At 42.7% G+C, this 24,893-nt stretch overlaps 1 protein-coding gene across 6 annotated transcripts in view; it reads left to right on the forward strand.

The window, feature by feature from the left end:
- DTWD1 (DTW motif tRNA-uridine aminocarboxypropyltransferase 1) overlaps positions 1 to 24,893 on the forward strand; it is a 56,289-nt gene that overhangs the window by 22,107 nt on the left and 9,289 nt on the right. For 4 of the 6 annotated variants that reach the window (XM_088472805.1, XM_088472806.1, XM_088472802.1 and 1 more), the window contains one exon: positions 12,073 to 12,216. The exons of 1 other annotated variant lie outside the window; for it this stretch is intronic. In XM_088472805.1, coding sequence (XP_088328931.1) covers positions 12,073 to 12,216 — 144 coding nt within the window. The remainder of the gene's footprint in view (positions 1 to 12,072; positions 12,217 to 24,893) is intronic. One more of the 6 variants, XM_088472807.1, reaches the window with a different exon arrangement.

Consider the following 24,893-nt stretch of genomic DNA (forward strand, 5'->3'; position numbering starts at 1 on the left):
CACTACACTACACAGCCCTAACTCCCACCCTCCCTCTTCACTGTCCACAGCCGAGTGAGAAAATGGCGCCGACGTGTGTACCTTATATAGGATCCAAAACCCGCGAGACTCGGAAGGCGGGAAGATGACGTTTTGCCTCGATTTCAGATCCGAGTCAGGCGGGAAAAGTCGAGCCTGACTCGGATCGGACTCGGATCGGGGGGGCTCGGGGGGGTTCGGATTTCAGAAATCCGAACCCGCTCACCCCTAGTTATAACTGTTAGTACCCAGCCCAAGCCCACATAGCAAAGTGTATCTTTTGGCCAGATGTATTCTAATAAGCAAGGCACTCACTAGAACACAATCCAAGCTCCGATTGGAGCTAACCAAAATCATTTGATTAGTTCCACCAATTGGGAAAACAGGAAATTATTAACTATTGTCCATACAACTGATATAGTGGCAGAGATACCTAGGGAACAGGCTGTTTATGGAAAACTTGCAGCCACTGGGATTTTTAAAATCCCCCACTTTCTTTTTGTGGTTTATGATGTGGTGGAGATGACTCTTTCATATTAGCTGAGAGCTACATTCTATTTCCTTTAGAACTACTCCAGCAGGTGACTTTCATGTTTTAGGGGATTGTAATGTGCATTTGCAGTGCCTGCTTCTGATAAGTAGTGACTGTGTTCAGTATGAAGATACTTACACTAATATCTACTGTACTTTAAAGTGAATTGTAAATTAATGTAAATATTCCCTCTGCAAGCTGTTTTTCTGCAATTTCTAATCACACATATGAAGTTACTGACTTAATAAGTGGGTGACCTCAGTGCTGTGAGGCAGAAATGCTAACCACTATGCCACCATACTAGGGACAGCTGCTGATTAACCTCTGTAATCATTTTTGAGCATCAGAGTATCTAATACAATACTAGAAATGATAGCTGGAATCTGATTGGATCTGATATGTGGATGTCATTTCTAGCAGTAGATCCTTATGCTAGGTACAGACTGAACAACTATATCTGCAGATCGAGTGATCTGCAGGTGATGGTCATTCATGCACACTGAACGTCCATCATCTTCCAGACAGGTGTGGGTCCCACTGGCCGGGGGGGCTAGTCCGCCCCCCTTCCCGCGGCTGCTGCTGCATATGTACGGGCGGTCCTCAGGCCGCACACACTTGCTGATGGACAGAGATGTCTGCAGATATATCTGTCCATCGGCTGTGCAGCACAGCCGACGCAATATGTCTGTAAACGACGTCATTCAGACATATCGCTGGTACACTCTGACCGACGGGCACCAGATATGTTGGCTGATCAATTGAATATATATCGGCCAGTCTACTCAGCTTTACTTTCTCCTGGGGCTCTGCATAATTGAGCAACCATCCCGCCTGCATGCTAAACATATTGTTGGCATTCTGACAATATCGACATTTCACCTGTCGATATTCTGACAATGTTGACCCGTTGCCTGTCCTCATTTAACAATGTCGACATTATGAATGTGGACCTTTTTGACTACGTCCCTTTATAAACCTATCAGTGCATTTTCATTATCAGATCTCCTTTGCTCTCTGTATATTCAGTAATGTTCTATATAAGAGGTAACTCTGAAATCCCACAATCAATAAGGTATTCAGATTATTTTAATGAAGTTGTTGCAGCTGAGCTGTATACTCTGTGTACATACATATAGCTCAGTGGCTGGTGTTTCCAAACCTAATGATAACACAGGCTCTGGCTGCTGAAATTCAGTTATTACATGCAGAGTTAACTGAGGTGGGCATGAGCGAGAGGTGTTACAGAAACTTGCCCCATCTGATGACATTGAAGCTTTTCTGTGCACCTTTGGTGCAAAAGTGGGCCCTATAGGCTGACCCTCAAACGTTTGAGGAGTTAGCGGTGGTGATTGAACGGTACCTGACTCTTGGGAAGTTGAATAAAGCCAAGCAGAAGTTCCAGCCAGTCCCCAAGCCTAGAACCCAGGTCTCAGTTGTTAAAGCCAACAACCCACCTCCAGTTGTGTGTTTTGACTGCGGCGAGCCTGGTCATTTGCACCGAGACTGACCAAAGCATGGCGAGCCGATGGACTGCAGTGCTGGAAAAACAACTCGACCAGTGGTCAGCATGGCTGCTGGAAGCACTTCTCTAGCGCAAACCACCTTGTTTCGTTTGATGGTGCGAAAGAAAGGCCGGGAGGTCTGGGCCTTAGTGGATACAGGCTGGAAATTAACAATCATCTCATCACTGCCAACCTGGTTCCACCTGGGACTGATCAGGTGCTACCCCCGGTAAAGGTTATATGTGTACATAGGGATGTAGAAAAATGCTCCGAGTGCGCCTCCTGATAGTGATAAAATGGCGATCTCTGAAGGTGGTTGCCGCAGTAGCCGTCATACCCATTGATCCTAGGTCTGGAATTTCCATTATTACAAGAGGTGGTTACTTGGCATGATGACAGCAGATGGTCCATGTCAGAGGTGTCCCCAGAGCCAAGCTCTGCTCTGTCCCAAAGTTTGGTGGCTGTAACACCCTCCTTGGCCAGTGAGCAGCAGGAGGGGAGTGAGACCGAGGCACACTGTGTTCCCATTGGCAAGGAAGTGTCTTTGCAGGACTCTGGCTAAGACCAACAGAATGATGGGAACTTGATAAAAGCATTTGAAAATGTTGTAGAGATAAATGGTAGAGTAATCATGGCTTTACCAGCAGAAGGTGTACCATACTTTGCATTGAAATATGATTTGTTATATCGTGTAACATATTTGCAGGGTGAGAGAGTAGACCAATTGTTGGTACCCCGGAAACACAAGTAGTTGGTGTTGAGGGCAGCTCATACACACCTGTGGGGTGGCCATTTGAAAGAGGAGAGAAGTCTCCAGCATTTTCAGTTAAGACTCTTCTGGCCCGGCATTCATGCAGCAGTAAAAAAGTATTGTCAGGAATGTCCAGTGTGTCAGAAGACAGCATCCCGGCCAGGGTTTCGGGCACCCTTGGTTCCCCTCCCTGTCATTTCTGTACCTTTTGAGAGAATTAGTATGGTTCTGATAGGACCGGAGGAAAAATCAGCTCGTGGGCATCAATACATATTAGTGGTAGTAGATTATGCCACAAGGTACCCGGTGGCCATCCCGCTATGTAACATGAAATGTAGCACTATTACCCGGGAGTTATTGATGCTATATAACCGTCTGGGAAAACCAAAAGAGGTTCTGACAGATCAAGGTACCCTTTTTATATCTAAATTGATGAGATTTGTGCCGACTGTTAAACTGAGGTGGCAATCCTATCTACCCTTATCACCTGCAAACGGATGGCCTAGTGGAACGCTTTAACCAGACCCTTAAACAGATAATAAAGAGGGCGGTTCCGCAAGAAAAGCGAGAGTGGGATCTACTCCTGCCTTATTTGTTGTTTGCTGTTCGTGAGGTGCCCCAATCCTCCACGGTGTTCAGTCCCTTTGAACTCCTCTATGGGAGGCAACCATGAGGGATTTTGGATCTGTTAAAAGAAGGGTGGGAGCAACAGCCATACCACGATCTTAATATCGTTCAGTGTGTGTCCCAATTGTATAGCTGTTTAAGGCAGATTGCGCCACTGCTGAACGAACATATGGACAGAGCTCAACAGCATCAGAAACGCAATTATGAAGTTACTACACTGTCGACTGGTCTTTCAAACCGGGAGACAAGGTACTAGTGCTTGTGTCTACTACTGAAAGCAAATTGTACGCTCAATGACGAGGCCCTTATGAGATCATAGAGGCGGTGGGACCTGTAAACTACAGGGTACAACAGGAGGGCAGAAGGAAGGAGACACAAATTTATCATGTAAATCTATTAACCTTGGAAAGAAAGTTCCAGTCAGCCCTCTTTAGTGGCAAAGAAAACCCCAGACTGTCAGGTACCCATGGAAGTCACCCTCAGTCTTGGCCAAAAACAGGAAGTGGTGAGCTTATAGCATGAAACCAAGATGTATTCTCTGCTCTTCCGGGAAAGACCCAAATCATACAGCATGTTATTGTTAATCCTCCCGGGGTGATAATAAAGCAGAGACCCTATCGCATACTCAAGGCAAAACGGGCAGTGGTAAAACGAGAGGTGGAGGAGATGCTGCACTTGGGGGTCATAGAGGAGTCAAACAGTGAACAGAATAACCCCATTGTCTTAGTGTCTAAGCCTTCAGGGGCTTTAAGATTCTGTAATGACTCACAAGTTAATAAAGTTTCTCAGTTTGACTCAGACCCTATGCCTCGGGTTGACGAGCTGGTGGAGAATCTAGGAAAAAGCCAGTACTGTATCTCACCACTCTCTATTTGAGAAAAGGGTATTGGCAGATTCCTTTGACTGAAGCTGCTAAAGCAAAAACAGCCTTCTCTACCCCAGAGGGGTACAAAATGTTGCTTTTGGTTTGCATGGAGCCCCAGCAACTTTCCAGAGTGCTATGAATAAGTTGCTTCGACCCCACAGGGAGTATGCAGCTGCTTATTTAGACATCATCTTTAGCTCTGAATGTGAGTCACACCTTCCAAGAGTAGAGGCAGTGTTAGTCTTTACGGGCACATGGGTTTCACCGCTAACCCTGAGAAATGTGCCATTGGAATGGTGGAGGCGAAATACTTGGGATATATCGTAGGCAGAGGGCAGGTTAAACCTCAGCCCAGTAAGGTGGAAGCAGTCCTCACCTGGCCTAAACCTAAATGTAAATCACAGCTCAAAACATTCCTTGGTCTGGTTGGTTATAACCTCAGATTCTTACGTGATCTTGCCACTAGGACGGCTCCACTGACTGAGGTCCTTAAGAAACAATCTCCAGATCAGATAATGTTGTCTAGACCAGCAGAGGCTGTTTGGCAGGATTTAATATGAGCTTTGTGTGAAGAGCCTGTTTTGCAAGCTCCTGACTTTAAGAAGCAGTTTTTGTTGCAGACTACTGCCTCTTGGACAAGGAGGTAGACTGGGAGGAGAAACCCATACTGTATCTTAGCCAGAAATTGCTGCCCAGAGAATGCAAGTACTCAACTGTGGAACAGGAGTGCTTGGCGATTTAAGTGGGCAGTGGAGTCGCTGAAATACTATTTGTTGGGGCGAGAATTTCGGCTATTCACAGACCATGCACCTTTACAATGGATGCACACGTGCAAGGAACTGAATGTTCGTGTGACCCGTTGGTTTTTGGCTTTACAGCCATTTCAATTTATTCAGCATTGCCCTGGGAAACAACATCTAAATGCTGATGCTTTGTCCAGAAGGTTTGTGGGTCCCGATCTTCCTCACAACCCTATGGTGAAGCTAGAGGAGGAGGAAGAGAGGGAAGAACTCTGGAGGGTGGTGCAGGGCTGTCTTTCCGGGTGGATGGCACCAATAGATGTAGGTAAGGCAAGTAGCTCGCCTGGAAATTCTTAGCTTAACCAAGGTGGTTGAAGCTAAGGGGAAAGGAGTGTGGCAGGGCCAGCAGGATTCCACTGGTTTATATGTTAAACAGCAGTTTAACATTGATCCAGTCCAGGTTTTGTTTAAGGTCAGAGATGAACTGCAGCTAGGCTGATTAGTAGCACCTGTTAGCTAGCTTTAAAAATGGTTTTGTGCTCAGGGATGATGATCCTGACGGTGAAGTATTCGCCCAGGTTATAGGCCCGGGAGTTGACTAGTGTTAGGGATCCTGAACCTGTGAGTCCAGTAAAGAACTGTGCTGCTGTTTCAAAGATTCGGTGTACCAGCCTGTAACATCTTGCCTGTGAACACTGCATTGTCCTGTATTCCTGTCTGTGGTGAGAAAATAAACATCTGATTTTACCCGGTCTATGTGATTCTTGCTGCAGGTCAATCTGACCTGAATGAAACAGGTCCTATTATTGAGATCAGACACAGAGTCTGAGGAGATCATTAATAGATACTTTAATTTCTCCTCTAATGGGGTACACTGGAGAATCTGGGGTATAGCTGGTGGCTGGAGGTGTCTGGGCACTTGCACAGACTCCTCCCTCCTCTATACTCAACCAATTGTCAGACTAGTCTGTTTTTTCAAACGCCAAAAGGATCTCATCAGAACGCCAGTGGCATCTTCTCAGCAGCGTCAGGCGCTGCTGCAACTATGTTTGGCAGCCATTCTGTTATTTGCTCCTCTATTCTTCACTATAAATAGTTAAGCTATGTAGTTTATAGAGAGAGAGATGTATATTCTTACTATATTTATATACACTGGTAATTCCTTTTCTCTGATCCCGGAGGGATTACTGGATGCTCTTAAGAGAGAGAGATACCAACCAATCCGCTCCTAACTGTCATGTTACAGTCTGTGTTTGAAAAATTACAGGAGCTGATTGGTTGGTTGGTACTTTTTCTCTCCAAGGTTTAGTACATCTACCCCTATGTCCTGGGGGTGTTTCTTGTTTTTATGTCTGCATGTTACGTAGTTTCAGGGTTGCATCTCCTCACCTTCTTCCTTGTCTGTCCTTTGGGCTTTGTTAGTTTAAAACTGACTAGTCTGGCAGTTGGTGAGATATAGAGAGGGAGGAGCCTGTGCTGTTGTGCAGGTGCCTAGACTCCTCCGGCCACCCGCTATTCTCCAGTCTTCAGTGTTCCCCATGGAATCGGAGAAAAGGGTTTATCGGTGAGTACAAAGATCCTGTTTCCTTATGTTATATGTAACTTTACTACAGGCAGTGTTGAAGGTTTACTTTTTAACAGCAACTATTTATACATAAGACCTGCATAAGTCCCCAAAATTCTCCATACAGTTAATCAAGCTACACATTTGAATATAAATTAACATAAAAATGGCTGAATATTTTTTAGGTTTTCTTGGGATTCTTTATTATCAGACAGATAATCTTTGATGGATGAAAATCTTTTGCCTATAATATTAAAATAATGTATATTGTTCTGCTTCACTTTGGTCTATACAATTAGACATAGAGCATAATTACTTCTATTTTTTAATAATCCAATCTAGATGTGAATATCTGAAGAATGGTGTTTACTGTACTAATAGGAGAATATGGTGAAAATGTAATGAAATGCAATTACAATAAGAACAGACTATAACATACTGAACTAGCTAATCTAATGATGGCATATTTAGGTCAGCGTCCTTATGACTGATGCTGTGCTGAGGGGAGAAATATACAGTATGCACATGTTTGCAGTATACCATATGGAAAAGTAAGATGGATGGCTCCACTATCCCCCTACCCTGGGTGCATTGGGAACTACTGCAACTATGGAGGCCTGCGTTCAGTTAAGCTGACACTAGGCTGGCCACTAAATTGAGCTTACAAAGAAATAAATGCATATGAAACGAACCATGCTGAAGGCATAACACGCCCCGTCTGGTATCGGCTGATAACACATTTTAAATTCAAGAAGGTAGCAACAGGATCTTTCAGACACTGGTCTAAGAAACTGTTTAGTCTCTCCCTGCTTATAGATATTGACCTCGACCTTATGGGCCTTCCCATCTTTGCTTGGGATCATTTTGGTGACAAGTCTTAAAGGCCAATCTTTGCGATGTGATTGGCAATCTCTGATGAGCGCAATGTCACCAGGTTTTAAGTTAGGTTTGGCTACTTGCCACTTGTTCCTTGGCTGTAAGGTAGAGATACAGTATACTGTCTTTCCACTTGTCCCAGAAGGTGTTTGCAAGAGTTTGTGCTTGTCTCCATTAACACTTGTATAAGTCTTTGGTGTTGAACTCTCCAGAAGGCACATGAATCGTCCCGGTCTTCTGAATAAAAAAAGAGTGGCAGGTCTAGGCCAGTTGCGTCATGACGAAGGGTGACCCCAAAATTCTGGCCCCATTGCAGTGTGACATTCTCCTGCAGCACCCGGCTCCTGTCATAGAAGAGGAGCCGACAATGCTGACAGCTCAGTCTCCGGGGGCAGCCCAGCATCTCTGGCGATGCTGGGCTGCCCCCGGAGTGAAGTCATTGGGATACCCCATGAGGCCATGTCTCCTTTATTTTAGGCCACGCCCCCTTTTCAGACGTGGGCGCGCAGGGATAGTCGGAGTGCGCACCGGTGACACCTCTGGCCTAAGTAGAAGTTGCTCTTTTAGGTCATTTAAAAAGTCAAGGGTGTGAAATTGACAATAGCTGAAATTGTGGTATGGAATGTAGTCACTCGTGGATGGATTTTGACTTCCGAGTCTGCTTTTGCTAGCTCAAATATGTCACTTTTAGGAAGGATCCTATCTGCTTTGTACAAGAATCCAGGCAATGTGAGCCATGTAGTGTCTTTAAGGAGACTGGCTGAGGCAGCTCTTGTAGCGGGGTCTGCAGGATTGTGACCAGTAGATGCATAGAGCCACTGTTATGGATTGGTGGATCTCCTGATCTGTAACACGCGATTGTTGACAAAATCATGTAATAGTCTGGTCTCGTTGTAAATGTAGCCAAACACTCCTTTACTATCTGTGTAGTACTCTGTTTCTTTGAGCTAAATAGGTAACTGAAATGAAATGAGCTCAGCTAATTCAACAGCTAGTACTGCAGCACAAAAATCCAGTCTGGGTTCGGTGTGGTCTGGATGTGGTGCTAACTTCTTTGCCCATAACAAATCCGATATGACATTGTCTTTTAATGTCCACAGTTTTAACTTGTGCAACTGCAGCTATTGTCTTGACTGGAGCATCAGAAAATAGTCTCTGTTTTTGTACCTCTGGAGACGGCACATGAACATATGAATGTCTAATATAAAGGTTAGTTAAGGCAGGCAGAGTTTTTTTCCACTCTTCCCACACATCTCTTTTCTGTGGAGGCAGTGGATCATCCCAGTCGGATGATTAACAAGTTAGGTCTCTGAGTAGGACTTTACCTTGGATAGTGATGGGAGCTGCAAATCCTAAGGTGTCATACAGGTTGTCTATAGCAGACAAGATATCGCTGCAAGTGAAGGGCCTTTCATCACTGTTTACTTGGTAGGTAAAGGAGTCAGATTTTATAGGAAAATGTTTTCTGTGACATGATGTTAAGGCAGAGGTTCCCAAATGTGGTCCTCAAGGCTCCCCAACAGTTCAGGTTTTAGAGATATCCATGGTTGAGCACAGGTGACTTAATTAGTGCCTCAGTCAACTTGATTTAACCACCTGTGCTCAACCATGGATATTTCTAAAACCTGAACTGTTGGGGAGCCTCGAGGACCGCATTTGCGAACCACAATGTTAAGGTGTAGTTTCTTGACTATGTAGAGACTACTGTGTTGCCATATGCAAGTGGCAGCACTGACAGTGTGGTAGGTTTCTGTTAAGTCAGAAAGCGGTACTCCTATTGCTCAGTGGTAACTGTTTGCAGACTACTATTGGGACAGATTCTGTCAGCAGTGATCTACTCGACTTTTTCCTGCAGTTGAAACCCGTGGCTACAACTTTTTGCTATTGAATTAGATGTCTATATTACGTTGTTGTTTGTTTTAATGGAAGAACTTGTATCTTTTAGTTCGCACCTGCAAACTAGTTGATAGCTGTGAAAAGGATGAAAAATCTTATCTTCATGTAAAAATGGCAAGGCATAGTGCAAATACGTCTGGTACACCCCTCCCAATGAATATGAATGGATTTAGAGGTATTTAAATGTTAAATTGTAGCTAATGAAAATAGGTAATTTTCTTTTGTTATGTATGTTGAAGTGTTGTATAGGTGGGAAATGGGTTTTTGCACTGATATATGCAAATGTTTTTGTCCTATATTTTCTAAACTTAGAAATTAATTATAAATTAACTCTGGCCTAAAGGGCACATCCACAAGGCGACTAGTGAAGGACTGAACGATAACGATATTGTTATCGTTCAGTCGTTCATTAAACTGTGCAGTGCCTACACTGAACAATATATATCGTTCAGTGTTGGCACCCTCCCTCATTCCTGAACATGGTCAATCTGTCGTCATCGGCAGATTGACTAGCATGTTCAGGCGATGATTGATATCGGAAACGACCACCGGGAGCGCGCATCGCTGGTCGTTTCGACATTTTAGTGCCCGATTCATGCACGATTAATGGACAACTGAATGATAACTGTTATCGTTGAGTCGTCCATTAATATCTGCTAGTGGATGTACACCATTAGAGTACCCCAAAATACTCTCAGCCAGTGGTTCCCAAACTTTTTTGAAACACAGCGCCCTAGAGTATCAGCGTTGTCTTCACGGCACCCCTAAGCCAAAGGTTTGCTACTTAGTTTGAAATTTAGAATAAATTTAGTAAGTGAAGTAAATGTGCTTACCAGTCATCCTTATGTTTAGCTATATGGTGGTGGACAGGTTTGTGCCTCTGTTTGTCCACATATTTACATTACATTGACCATAAATATTTTGATTTGGTGCAGGACAACCAACTAGAGACACCCCTGCAAGTGTCCCGAGGCACCCCAGGTGCCATGGCGCACAGTTTGGGAACTACTGCTCTAAGCACTTATATTTGCTGAAATACAATTGCTCGCTATAATTTTCTCCTCATTAGTAAAAGCTGTAAAACTTAACGATTTCACACATTTTATGTGCCTCCAATTCTTTGCTTGTGACCTCTACTGCATTGTACTCCTATCTTATTTGGGGTTTCAAGATGATTATCTCACTCTCTGGGGTCTATTTACTAAGCAGTGTTAGGAGACAGAGTGAAAAGTGATAAGGTGCCAGCCAATCAGCAACCAACTGTCATTTTTCAAACACAGCCTGTGAGATGACAATTGGGAGCTGATTGGCTGGTACCTTATCACTTTCTTATCACTTTTAACTCTGTCTCCTAACACTCATTAGTAAATAGACCCCTCTTTCATTTCATATATTTTGCGCGCAACATCGGCATGATGCCTGTGACTTTCCATTTCTATTTAAAATGTGCAATTTGTTCTGAGCCCTTGGCAAAAATTTCCTGCAATTTTCACAGGAAATAAACGCAGGACTCCCAACTAATAGAACCTGCCCCTCTAAGTTTACCATGTAGCAAATAGGTTGGAGGGTTTATTTGTTTTTTGGGGCTTTTTTTTGAGTACCGTATTTGTATTTTGTATCTGTAGTAGTAATGTTTTATGAAATTTAAAGCTGATTTTTTTATTTTTTTTTTAGATCAAGAAAATGTAAGACTGCTTTTTTAATCAGTTTATTTTAATGTGGTTTGTTTAACCAATTTGTCAGACAAATTCCATATTGTAAGATCATGCATTTCTGTGGAAGGAAAAACAGTTTGTTTATGACGAACAGAACTGTTGTCAGAAAGAAATGACTAACTAGAAATGCCAGGATTAGCAATAAACCCATAAATGCAGGAAATATAATTTATTTGGAATTAATAAATGCCACAAGTACATGTGTTTCAGTAGCCATATGTTAATTAATGTTTACTCTAAACTGCCACTCCATGGTTTTAATATTGAAAATAAATGCTGCCAATAAATGAATGCATAACCTTTTAGTCCTCCGTATGGCTTGGCATCCAAAGTATTGCTGATTAGGAAACATTTTGCTTAAATACAGTAGATCAGAGAATGAGTAGCTCTCTGGTTTTGTAGACAGATTATGTGATGCTGATAGATCCCCTATGTTACATATTCCAAAACTGTGTTGCATATTCCAAAGCTGGTATCCCACAGACTTATAAGCATATCAATGTGTTTCCGGCCAAAAAAAACACCCGTGCAAGAGGGAGAGCTTTCAGCACAGATCGTCTTACCCAGAATGCCTGCCTAGGGAGGTAGAGGCTCGAGAAGTCTACATCCCCTTTACACGGCAAGTCCACTTTCATAGAAATGGTTTCAATTAAATTGATTTCTTCCAAAAAAATCTAGCATGTGAGCATTTTACTTCTGTACATTAGTTTGTAGGACTGCCTGTCTGTCCACAGAGTTCTCTTTTCCTGCCATTGCTCTACTAAACAGTTCATTGGGTTGTCCTATTTTAGTGATGTCAGTTGATTGACTGCCAAGCTTTGAGCATGTATTAAATGCATAAACCGATTTAAATGGCTGGGTCCGTGGGGCGATGTGTGATTTACTAGAAGCATCTTGTTTGAAAATGGTCCTTTTTTAACTTTTTTATTTTTTCCTTCACCTTTAGTTAGAGATTCCTAACCAGTTTGACATTTCTATTTTGACAGCAGGCATCCCGACTGCCGGGATGTCATACCCAACCCCTCCCAAGGTCATTGAGAAACTGGCATTGCATATAGGGTTTCCATTAATCAGCCATTTAAATCCTGGCTCAGATAAAACACTCATCCAATGTGGATTCACTGCAATTGGTAAGCATGCATTATCTGTATATGTACTTTTGACTGTGCTTATATGTAGAATACATGTTAAATGCAGTGGATCCATGAAGCACGTGTTTCATATAGGTCTGGATTTACACAGCTTATCTGGTAATCCAAGTTGAAGTAAAGTAGATAAGAAATTTCAGACTTGCTATCTTTTCATACTAACTTAATACAAGTTAACTTATGAATAGATAAATATTATTTAAAATCAAAACCACTATAAAATGTTACTAAATATAAAATACACTTTGCGTAAAAATTAAGCTATATATAAAATACAAATATAAAGTAAAAGTGCTCTTAACTGAATGGAACTTTACTTGTTTCATAATCAAACCTAACTGTGGGGAGAAAATTATACCACAGGTGTTGTGGAAGGGACAGAGTTTAATTGGTTAATGAGATCTAAGAAGTGGAATGGGATTGAAATACCGACGGCTCAACAGCTGCCGGTTCAAATCCTGACAGTGGAAGGTCGACAGAAGGAGATCCCGAGGTGGTCAGTATTCTAACCCTCCTCTCCCTCTAACCCTAACCCTCAGGGGTGCCTAACCCTAACCTTCCCCACCCTAGTGCCTAAACCTAACCCTCCTGGGGGGGTGCCTAACCTTCCGGTGTCGGGATTGAGACGCCTATCTCAAGTCCCGTGTCGGGATTTAGACTGGCGGCATTGCGTCCGCCGGTCTATTAACTACATTCCATAATAAGTATCTAAACCATTTCAATATATATTTGACAATCTTTGTTTATTTTAGCTCTTTTATATAAGAAAACTTGTTTAACCAGGCAGTTTGGCATATTTTTTCCAGTACAAAAAAAGAGTAACAATTTTCAAATATTCTTATTGGCAAAGAGATATGCATATGTTTTTATTTCCTGCTGCTAAATAAAACATCATGAAAGACACCTAATGAAATGTTCCCATCCTAAATTTATAATTAGCGGGATATTTATTTGTAAGATACCATATATATGTGGGCCTTGACCCATAGTAATATGTAAAGCTTTATTATTGTCTTTGTAGAGCAGGGCTGGCCAAAAGGTCGATCCCAATCTACTGGTAGATCGCGACCAACTTGCTGCAGTAACTGGGAACGTTGGTATCTGAAGCGATCAGAGACTAAAGAAGCCTCTGATCGCTGCAGAGGCCAGCGTTCCCAGTTATGCAATGCGTGGGTGATGTCATGATGTCACCCGACATGTGAGGAGCCTGCTGGATCTAGTTGGATCCAGTCAGCGGCAGGCACAGGCAGTGTCTACACTGGAGTGAAGCTGGAGCGCTGACCAACGTGAAGACAGGTAAGTACTGCACAGGGGAGGGGGCCCAGCAAAAGGGGCATTACCTGGGGGCCCAGCAAAAGAGGCATTACCTGGGGCACTGTATAATGGGCTCTAATACAGGGGTCATTGTATAAGGGGCACTACTGTGTGTTGTATCGTAAATAAGGGGCACTACTGTGTGTTGTATCGTAAATAAGGGGCACTACTGTGTGTTGTATCGTAAATAAGAGGCACTACTGTGTGTTGTATCGTAAATAAGGGACACTACTGTGTGTTGTATCGTAAATAAGGGACACTACTGTGTGTTGTATCGTAAATAAGGGACACTACTATATGGTGTAATTTGAATTGGGGACACTATTTAGCATACCACGCCCCCTTTTTCGAGCTCGGTAGATAACAAAATGTTTTTAGTTTTAAAAATAGATCACCGAGTCCAAAAGTCTGGCCACCCCTGTTGTACAGTAATGTCTATGGACTCATGCATATTTATAGAAGTGGATGAAGCCTTATTTGTAAATTAATATAATACTAGATGCAGAAATAAGACCAGTGAATAGGAAATCTCTCTTCAGTTGAATTGTTGACAGTGTAATTAAACACTAGGAACTAGGGGCCGTGGAAAAGTGCCGTCTGGTGAATTCGCCTGTTTTGCCGCAATGTTTTCTCCTTGCGCGTCCCTGCATTTCGCCCAATTCCATTGTAAAACAGGCGAAAACGCGGATAGGTGATTGTTTTACAAAGCAAACTGGCGAAAAGGACATATTTTTTGGGGGAAATCAGTCTGTACTCCATAAAAAGCCTCAGTGACCCTTGGAATCAATATAGAATAGTAATAGTAGCACTAATAAAAGTATTTGGTGAACTTATTTTGTTGCAAACGGCTGTTATATGCATATTTGCATATGTGTGGAAAAATTATAGAAAGCAATGTTTTTTCAGAAAAGTAGCTACCGTAGATAAGTTTGGGGTACATGAAAATGGATACTAGTATATTTTGATATCTCTAAAATGAAGATTTCCAAATATTTTAAAATACACCTTCTGCAGCCTCCTGCAATCTCAAAAACACCTTTCTCATCCATATAGCCCCCCAAAATACCAGGCCCCCCACTTTTTACCCATTTTCCAACACTTTTTAAATTTTTGCCCCAAAAAGTTTTTTTGACTGATTAGTCATTAGGGGGTGTCCAAAGGGTTCTGGATCAATACCCCCACATTTGCACCCAAAAATAGCGATTTTACACTTCCAATTCGCCTGCCTATATGTGGAGAAACTTTTTCGCCTATTTTCCCATGTAAAGTTTTCACGTAGGAGAAAACGTCCTGGAATTAAACACGGAGATAGGTAGAAATCAGGTGAAAAGCGCAAATCGGCAAAACCTTTTCTCCAAACTGCACTTTTCGCGGCTAAATGAATCTGGCCCTAGGTATGAGACACAGAGTGCCTTCATTGTGTTGGAGACAGAACCACATGAACTCATTATTTCATTATTATAATTTTATTTTTTTAATACTGTTCAGTAACATTTTCCTTAATTGTAAGCCACCCAATTACTCAATATTCTAATTGTATATCTATGTGATCTATCATAAGAGATTGAAAACTGAAAGGCAGCCCATACATTTTGGCAGATTGATCACATTTCTATTAATTCTTTGATGTGCGTTGTTCCATGTATATTGTAGTATACAACTCTGAAGATCTTTGATGTCCTTTCCAATTACTTGTACTGATGCAGAGAAGAGTACGTTTTGAATAGAACAGCCATTCTTATTAAACAGATTTTAGGGCAAAAACAACTTATTTATACAATTTAGCAGGATTTCCCTTTAGGTCTGGTTCAAAAAAATGCCTATATGAGAGGGTTGTATCACCTCCATATAGTTCAAGTAAAGGTCTTGCCTTTCAAAATAGGAAATCCTCTAATTTGATATTACAGCTTTAAGCAAGTTTTATACAAATACTGCAATGCTAATTGTGCTACATGCAACACGCCGTGTGGTAATTGGAAGTACTAGTATAATGTGCTTCTATGCTCAGTCACTTACTTTACTTTGGACTGACAGATATAATGAAGTGATAGGTAGCTGAACACTGTGATCCACATCAAATACTTTTTCTTATTAAAGTCTGTACAGGAAAATTTCATTCCAACTAGCCCGAGGGGAAGAAGGATAAAATGCCAATGGCTATTTGCACCAGCTGTCTAGAACTATATCAAAACTGTTTGTTTTTTCCCACTGAGCATTAGAAAGTGTATAAAAATAAATAAACAAATCATAGTTTTCCCTTGCTCACTGTGTCCCGAAGAGAGCATAAAAGAACACAGCATGGTGTATGCAAATGCTCTAGTAGTCTGATGTCCTTATACATCTTTGCTTCAGTCGTGCTAAAAAGCCCCTCTTGGCGTGCCAGGTCCTGTGCCTCTTTTTTTGCTGAAAATGCGTCCAATTCGCAATACGATGTGACTAGGATGGGTCGGCAGGCTGCTGATGATTTGATATGCAACACTTTTATATCTGTGTGTGACTCTAGGATGCATCGGCAGACTGTGCTGACTAACTTGATATGCAACAGTTGTGTATCTGTGTGCGACTGAGTCTCTGAATCTGTATGTGAAGTGTTACAATGTAGCGGCCGCAGCTTTTTTCGTTCCAAGTTCCGTTGTGCTTCATCTACAGACTCGGGTACACACAGATATAAAAGTGTTGCATATCAAATTAATTAGCAGTGTCTCCTGGTGCATCCTAGCAGGGCCAGAACTAGGATGATGTGTCCTGTGCCATGGCACACGGCAGGGGGGGTGCTGTTTGGGCCTGTCAATTTTCCTGTTATCATTCTCACTTGTGGCTTCCTCTTCTTTTATCCCCAGCATCTGCTGGCTGCCCCTATTTCTTCCCTGGCCCTTCCCCATGAAGCCATGGCCCTTTTTATGGTGCATTATCTTATGTCCCTATTTTTCAAAAAAAGGGGGGGGGCGTCAATGCTATCTCCGGCAATGGGCACCAAAAAGTCTAGTTACGGCTCTGCATCCTAGACGCATGGCATTTTGGCTTAGGGCCGTATTCAATTAGCGGCGAAAACGGTAATTTTTCACCAAAAGCAAAGTTTTCATGGAGAAAAAAAGTGGAGAAAAGTTTTCTCCATCCCAGACCAGGAGAATAAAAAATGCAAAATCCTTATTTTTGTCTAAAAATGTGGAGATTTCCTTCAGAACCCTTTGGACACCTTCCTAATTATAAATTACCAGAAAAAAAATTGTAAGTTGCATACTTTGGCGACCGCGCTAATTTTGGGCGAGGGAAAAAAAAAGTGAAAATGATAGCTATTTTTTTTTCCAGGAAATTACTGTTCGACGTAAATTGGGGGTACGTTAAAATAAGTGCAACTACATTTTCGTGTCGTAAAAACGCAATTTTAAAAACCGCTAAAAAAAAATAAACGTACTATGACCATGTGCGAATTTTAAAATACTTGACACGTCCATATTGCCCCCCGAAAATTAGACCCAATAGTCCATTTTATTTTTCAACTTTTTTTTTTGCCCAAAACTTGCGCAGCCGTTTATCACCAAAGTACGCAACTTACAAAAAAATTTCCAGTAATTTAGCATTAGGGGTTGTTCAAAGGGTTCTAAAAGTAATCCCCACATTTTTAGCCAAAAATAGGGATTTCGCATTTTTTTTCTCCTGGTCTTGTTCGCCATTTTCGGCAATGGCGAAAACAAAGGGCATTTACACCGCTAATCGACTACGGCCCTAAGATGCATATTTGGCAAAAAAGACGCGAGTGTGTAATATAAATCTATACACGCACAGCAGGTAAAATAAGTATTGAAAACATCAACAGTTTTCTAAGTAAATATATTTGTAAAGGGGCTATTGTAATTAATGTGAAATAACACAGGGAAAAAATATTGAACACATGAAGAAAGGGACGTGCAAAAAGGCATGGAAAGCCAAGACACCAGTCGCAATCTATCAGTATTTAGAAAGCAATCCTGCCCCTTGTCAGTGCAAATTAATATAAGCTGGTTCAGTCCCAACTGATGGCCTATAAAAAGGTGTCTCATTACCAAGGTGTCACACAAGAAACCTCTCATGATGGGTAAAAGCAAAAATCTCTCTCTAGACCTTCGCAACCTTATTGTTGCAAAACATACTGATGGCATTGGTTACAGAAGGATTTCTAAACTTCTGAATGCTCCAGTAAGCACTGTTGGTACCATAATCTGGAAGTGGAAATAACATAATTTCACCATAAACCGGCTACGACCAGGTGCTCCTCGCAAGATTTCTGACAGTGAAAAGAATTATCAAAAGAGTTGTCAAAGAGCCAAGGACCGCTTGTGGAGAGCTTCAGAAAGACCTGGAATTAGCAGGTGCAATTGTTTCAAAGAAAACAATAAGTAATGCACTCAACCGGCATGGCCTGCATGCACGCTCACCACACAAGACTCCATTGCTGAAGAAAAATCATGTTGAAGCTTGTTTAAAGTTTGCTGCACAACATTTGCCTGTGAAATGCTGGGAGAATATAGTCTGGTCAGATGAGACCAAAATTTAACTCTTTGGATGCCATAATCCACACCATGTTTGGAGGAGAAATGGCACTGCACATCACCCCAAAAAACACCATACTAACAGTGAAGTTTGGAGGTGGGAACATCATCGTGTGGGGCTGTCTTTCAGCATACGGTACTGGCATACTTCATATGATTGAAGGAAGGATGAATGGAAAAATGTACTGAGACATTCTTGATAAAAATCTGCTGCCATCTACCAGGATGCTGAAGATGAAACACGGGTGGACATTTCAGCAAGACAAATGATCCCAAACACACAGCCAAGGACACTCTCAATTGGTTTCAGAGAGAGAAAATAAAGCTGCTAAAATGGCCCAGCCAATCACCTGACTTGAATCCAATTCAAAATCTATGGAAAGAACTAAAGATCAGAGTTCATAGAAGAGGCCCACGGAACCTTCAAGATTTGAAGACTGTGTGGAAGAATGGACCAAAATCACACCTGAGCGATACATGGGACTAGTTTTTCCGTACATGAGGCGTCTTGAAGCCGTACAAAACCCTTTGTTGGTAATGACAAAGTATTAAATAAATTTCAGTAAGCGTGTTCACTACTTTTTTCCCTGTCATTTCACATTATTACACATGTAACTTAATTTATGGACATCTATGGTTTGATTTATTTGCATGTTTGATTGCATGGGTTGTTGCTGACATTTGTTGAACATGTAATTACAATAGCCCCATTACAAATATATTTATACAATGTTGAGGTGTTCAATATATATGATGTGTGTGTATATATGTATAATATATGTGCGTGCGTGTGTGTGTGTGTGTGTGTACAGTACTGTGAAAATGTTTTAAGCAGGTGTGGAAAAATTGCTGCAAAGTAAGAATGCTTTCAAAAATAGAAGTGTTAGTTGTTTAGTTTTATCAATTAAAAAATGCAAAGTGAATGAACAGAAGATGAATCCAAATCAAATAAGTATAAATCAGTATAGTATATTTACTAAAGTGAGAGTTTTTAGAAGTGGAGATGTTGCCCATAGCAACCAATCAGATTCTCCTTGACATTTAACTAGCCCCTTTTAGAACAGTGGTTCTCAAACTCTGTTTTCATGACCCTACACAGGTCATGTTTTCTAGGTCACCCAGCAGGTGCACAGGTGTATTCATTACTCACTGATACCTTTTAAAAGATCCCCCGGTGGAGCTAATTATTTCACTTGTGATTCTGTGAGGTGACCTGGAAAACATTCACTGTTTGGGGCCCTGAGGGCTGAGTTTGTGAACCTGTGTTCTAGAAGATAATGGCAAAAGTTGATTGGTTGCTATGGGCAACATCTCCACTTCTAAAAACTCTCACTTAAGTAAATTTACCCCTTGGTGTGATCACTCTTTGCCTTCAAAACAGCATCAATTCTTCTAGGCACACTTGCACACAATTTTTGAAGGAACTCATCAGGGAGGTTATTCCAAACATCTTAGAGAACTGACCACAGGTCTTCTGTGGATGTAGGCTTGTTCAAATCATTCTGTCTCCATGTAATCCCAGACAGACTCAATAATGATGAGATCAGGGCTCTGATCATCACTTCCAGGACTCCTTGTTCTTCTTTACGCTGAAGATAGTTCTTAATGACATTGGCTGTATATTTGGAGTCGTTATCCTGCTGCTAAATAAATTTGGAACCAGACGCCTCCCTGATGGTATTGCATGATGGATAAGTACCTGCCTTCAGCATTGAGGAAACCATTAATCCTTACCAAGGTCCTGATTCAGCTTGGATCGCAGTTGCTAATGCGCACGCAGTCAGCCGGTTGTTGCTTACTGCGCATGTGTATGCAACACAATGCGCGAACCGGCCACTGCGATCGGGACTGTGATCACAGTGACTACACAGACCCATCTCAGAGTGATTGACAGGAAGTGCCGTTTGTGGGTGGTGACAGGGGGGTTCGGCAAAACGCAGTCGTGCCAGTGCATTTGAACGCCGTTGTAGGAGCGTGCATAATAAAGCCACCGCGATGCCCTACACAGCCTGAGGCCTCATAGCGTGCGCTGAAGTTTGCAATTTCTCATTAAGGTCAGACCTTGTGCAATTGTGCATGTGGCTGCGATGGTACTCGATTGTGCCGATGTTTTCGCAGTCTTGCTAAACATTACGGATGTGTGTAAGGTAAAGTGGGCATCTTAATGTAGTGCGGCGGGATAGCGATCGCAATGCTTTCGCATACTATCGCAGTTGAACTGTGTGCATAATCGCTATTGCATTCGCAGTTGCGATCGGTAGTGAATCAGACCCCATATGCCCTATTCCATTTGCTGAAATGCAGCCCCAAGGAACCTCCACTATAATTCACTGATTGCTGCAGTCACCCATTATTGTACTGATCTCCTGCCCTTCGGCAAACAAATTGCCTTCCGTTACAGCCAAATATTTCAAATTTTGACTCATCCATCCATGGTACCTGCTGCCATTTTTCTGCACCCCAGTTCCTATGTTTTCTTGCACAGTGGAGTCACTTAGCCTTGCTTCCGCGTTGAAGATATGGCTTTTTGGCCGCAATTCTTCCATGAAGACCACTTCTGGACAGTCTTCTCCATTCAGTAGTTGGGTGTACCTGGTCCCACTGGTTTCTGCCAGTTCTGAGCTGATGGCACTGCTGGACATCTTCCGATTTCAAAGGGAAGTAAGCATGATGTGTCTTTCATCTGACGCACTAAGTTTCCTTGGCCGACCATTACGTCTACGGTCCTGATTGTTGCTAGTTTCTTTGTGCTTCTTCAAAAGAGCTTGAAAAGCACATCTTGAAACCCCAGCCTGCTTTGAAATTTTTGCCGGGGAGAGACCTTGCTGATGCAGTATAACTACCTTGTCGTGTTGCTGCGCTCATCCTTGCCATTGTGTATGACCTGTGTCATGGAACTGTCTTCCACAACATCACCTTTGTAGCAGAGTTTGGCTGTTTCTCACCCAGTCTTAAGCCGCCCACATAGCTGTTTCTGTTTTAATTAATTACTGTGTTTCAACCTACATATGAAAATGATGATCATTTATCACCTGTTTGGTATGATTGGTTAATCATACCAAATAATAATAATCCTACAAAATCCCTGACTTTGTGCAAGTGTACCTACAAGAATTGAATCTGTTCATTCACTTTGCATTTTGTTAACTGATAAACTATTAGCACTTCTATCTTTGAAGCATTCTTACTTTACAGCATTTTTTTTTCCACACCTGCCTAAAACTTTTGCACATTTTGTGTGTGTATATCTCTCTCACACACGCACACACTTTCAATCAGCCATAACATAAAAGCCAACAGTAAAAAGTTTGATCGGTAAACGCCAATCTCGTACAAATATTAAAAATAATTATCAGCTATATGTACAAAGGTAAGTTTGCAGCACTCCCAAACAGGCGGTGTCTGTGTCACCGCCAAATGAAGCAATAAAGCGAAAAGACAAAAAAATCAGGTAGCGCAAACCAACCACTATAAGATTGATGGAGTCAGATGTGTGTAATTAAAATAATATATATTTATTGCTTACATACATCTACAACATTAAAATATCTATCAAGCTTGCATAATTACACAGAATCACCATCAATACTTTTTATGCTGCATATTCTGAATCAGTAAAAATTGTTGTTCCTCCTGTGAGTTTAGGATATACAGTATTAATATAGTCCCACTGGTTAGATATCAGTATTTCCGTGGATTCTGGTTTAAAATGTTATCTAGACTTAAATATCACCTCTCATGAAACGATTAAGTTCCTCTAATAAACTGTGGCGCAGCATTGGGAAATGCGTTTAGGACTTGTGAGCTGTTTGGACTACTGACCACCAGAAAATATATCCTCAAAGCACCTTGACTGGCTACATTTATTGGACCATTTAGCATATATACCGCTCAGACCTGTTATTATTATCATTTATTTATATGGCGCCACAAGTGTTCCGCATCGCCTTACAAAGTACATAGACAAAAAAGTAACCATTGACTTACAATACAATACAATACAATACAGGACATGGATAAACATAGCTATATTAGTGACATTAATGCCCGCATAAGCAGCCAAGTGTTAGTTGCCCTAGTGGCTAGTAAGAGATAAATTAAATTACAGTAGGGAGAAGCACAAGAGGGTAGAGGGCCCTGCTCGAAAGAGCTTACATTCTTTAAGGGAGGGGAAGACACACAGGAGTGACACAGAATGGGGTGGGCCGGGAGAAAGGAAGATGTAGCAGCAAGTTAGGATGAGAGCTGGAAGGCTTTAATGAAGTAGTGGGTCTTAAGAGCTCGTTTGAAAGTTGGTAGAGAGGTGCAGAGTCTGATGGGGAGAGGGAGGGAGTTCCAAAGGTGAGGAGCAGCACGGGCAAAGTCTTGGAGGCGGGAGTGGGAGGAAGTAATCAATTGGCATGAAAGGCGGCGTGTATTAAGTGAACGAAGAGGGCGGACAGAAGAGTGAAGGGAGATGGGATTTGGGGAGGCCAGCTAGGAGAAGGTTACAGTAGTCCAGTCTGGACATGACCAGTGAATGTACAAGGGTTTTGGTAGCATCCTGGGTGAGAAAGGGTCTGATCTTGGAAATATTCTTGAGATGGAAACGACAGGACTGTGAGAGGTTCTGAATGTGTGGTTTAAAGGAGAGGGAAGAGTCCAGGATGACTCCAAGACAACGCACTTTGGGGCTAGATGAGATAGTAATGCCATCTATAGATAAAGAAATAGTGGGACATGATGTTATGTGGGAGGGTGGGAAGACTATCAGCTCAGTCTTAGACATATTAAGTTTGAGAAATCGCTGGGACATCCAGGAAGAGATAGCAGAGAGACAGTTAGAGATACGAGTCAGTAGAGAGGGGGAAAGGTAGATCTGAGTATCATCAGCATAGAGATGATAATGGAGGTCAAAAGAGCTGATGAGTTTACCTAGAGAAGACGTATAGAGAGAGAATAGGAGAGGTCCAAGAACAGAACCTTGGGGAACACCTACTGTAAGAGGCTGTGGGGGGGAGGAGTCGCCATGAGAGGAAACAGAGAAGGAACGGTCAGAGAGGTAGGAGGACAGCCAGGAGAGAGCAGTGTTACGTAGACCAAGGGAGTGAAGTATATGCAGCAGTAGAGGGTGGTCCACAGTGTCAAAAGCAGCAGAGAGATCAAGGAGAATGAGCAGTGAGTAGTGGCCCTTGGATTTGGCAGCAAGGAGGTCGTTGCTGACTTTTGTGAGGGCAGTTTCAGTGGAGTGGAGAGAACGGAAGCCAGACTGAAAAGGGTCAAGGAGGGAGTGGGAGGAAAGAAATGTGGTGAGGCGGTTGTAAACAATACGCTCAAGGAGTTTGGAGGCAAAAGGGAGGAGAGAGATTGGATGGTAGTTAGAGAGAATGTTAGGATCAAGGTTAGGTTTTTTAAGAATGGGGGAAACACGGGCATGCTTGAATGCAGAAGGAACAGTGCCAGATGAGAGGGAGAGATTAAGGAGGTGGGCAAGATGGGAGCAGGCAGAAGGAGAGAGGTAGCGGAGGAGGTGGGAGGGGATAGGGTCGAGGGGAGAGGTGGAAGGGGGGGCAGGACTGAATAAGGGTCTTAACTTCCTCTCCAGTCACAGGGGAGAAGGATGTCAGAGTCTGTAAAATGGATGGGGACGGGTGATCCGGGAAAGGAGGAAGTGAAGAGCTGGGGGACTGGTTGGATATGATGTCCTGACGTATGGAATCAATTTTAGATGTGAAATAGGTAGCAAAGTCAGTGGCAGAGAGCAAGGAGGGGAGACAAGGAGGGGGTGGGCAGAGGAGGGAGTTGAAGGTGGAAAAGAGACGCTGGGGATTTGAGGACAGGGAGGAGATGAGATTCTTGAAATATGACTGTTTAGAGAGGGAAAGGGCAGCACTGTAGGATGACAGCATGAATTTGAAATGGAGAAAATCTGCCTGAGAGCGTGATCTTCTCCACTGTCGCTCGGCGGTTCGTGAACATTTTTGCAGGTATCTGGTGCATTTGGAATGCCAGGGTTGAGGTGTGAATTTGCGAGGGTGAGTAGTGATCGCTGGAGCAACAGAGTCAAGAGCAGAAGTAAGGGAGGCATTGTATAGGGAAGCAGCTTGTTCAGCGCAGGAGAAAGAGAGGATAGGGGAGAGAAGTGAGACAAGTAGGGAAGAAAAGAAAGCAGTGTCGATGGCTTCAATGTTACGCTTAGTGATGGTGGCTTCGGAGGTAGTGGAGGGGAAGGAGAGAGGGATAAGTTAAAAGAGAGGAGGTGATGGTCAGAGAGGGGGAATGGGGAATTGGAGTAAGCAGAAATATCACAACGGTGAGTGAATACTGTATCAAGCAAATGCCCACTCGCATGGGAGGGTGAGGAGGTCCATTGGGAGAGTCCAAATGAGGAAGTGAGGGTGAGTAGTTTGGAGGCAGCAGATTCTGTGGGGATATCAATAGGAATATTGAAGTCACTGAGTATAATAGAGGGAAGGTCTGAGGAGAGAAAGTGAGTGAGCCAGGAAGCAAAGTTGTCAAGGAACTTGGAGGGAGGGCCAGGGGGACGGTAGATGACAGCTACTCTGAGGTGTACTGGTTGGAAGAGGCGTATAGCATGAACTTCAAATGTGGAGAATGTAAGGGATGGTTCTGATGGTATATGTTGGTATGAGTAACCAGGGGATAGAAGGACCCCAACACCACCACCATGGCGACCCCCAGGCCTGGGGGTGTGGGAGAAGGTGAGGCCCCCATAAGAGAGAGCTGCAGGAGAAGTGGTGTCAGAGGGTAAAATCCAGGTTTCAGTAATGGCCAGGAGATTCAGGGAGTTGGAGATAAAGAGGTCATGGGTGGGGG

Source organism: Taudactylus pleione, unplaced genomic scaffold (assembly GCF_031769625.1).
Source record: "Taudactylus pleione unplaced genomic scaffold, aTauple2 ptg000129l, whole genome shotgun sequence".
In the NCBI taxonomy this organism is placed as follows: Eukaryota; Metazoa; Chordata; class Amphibia; order Anura; family Myobatrachidae; genus Taudactylus; species Taudactylus pleione.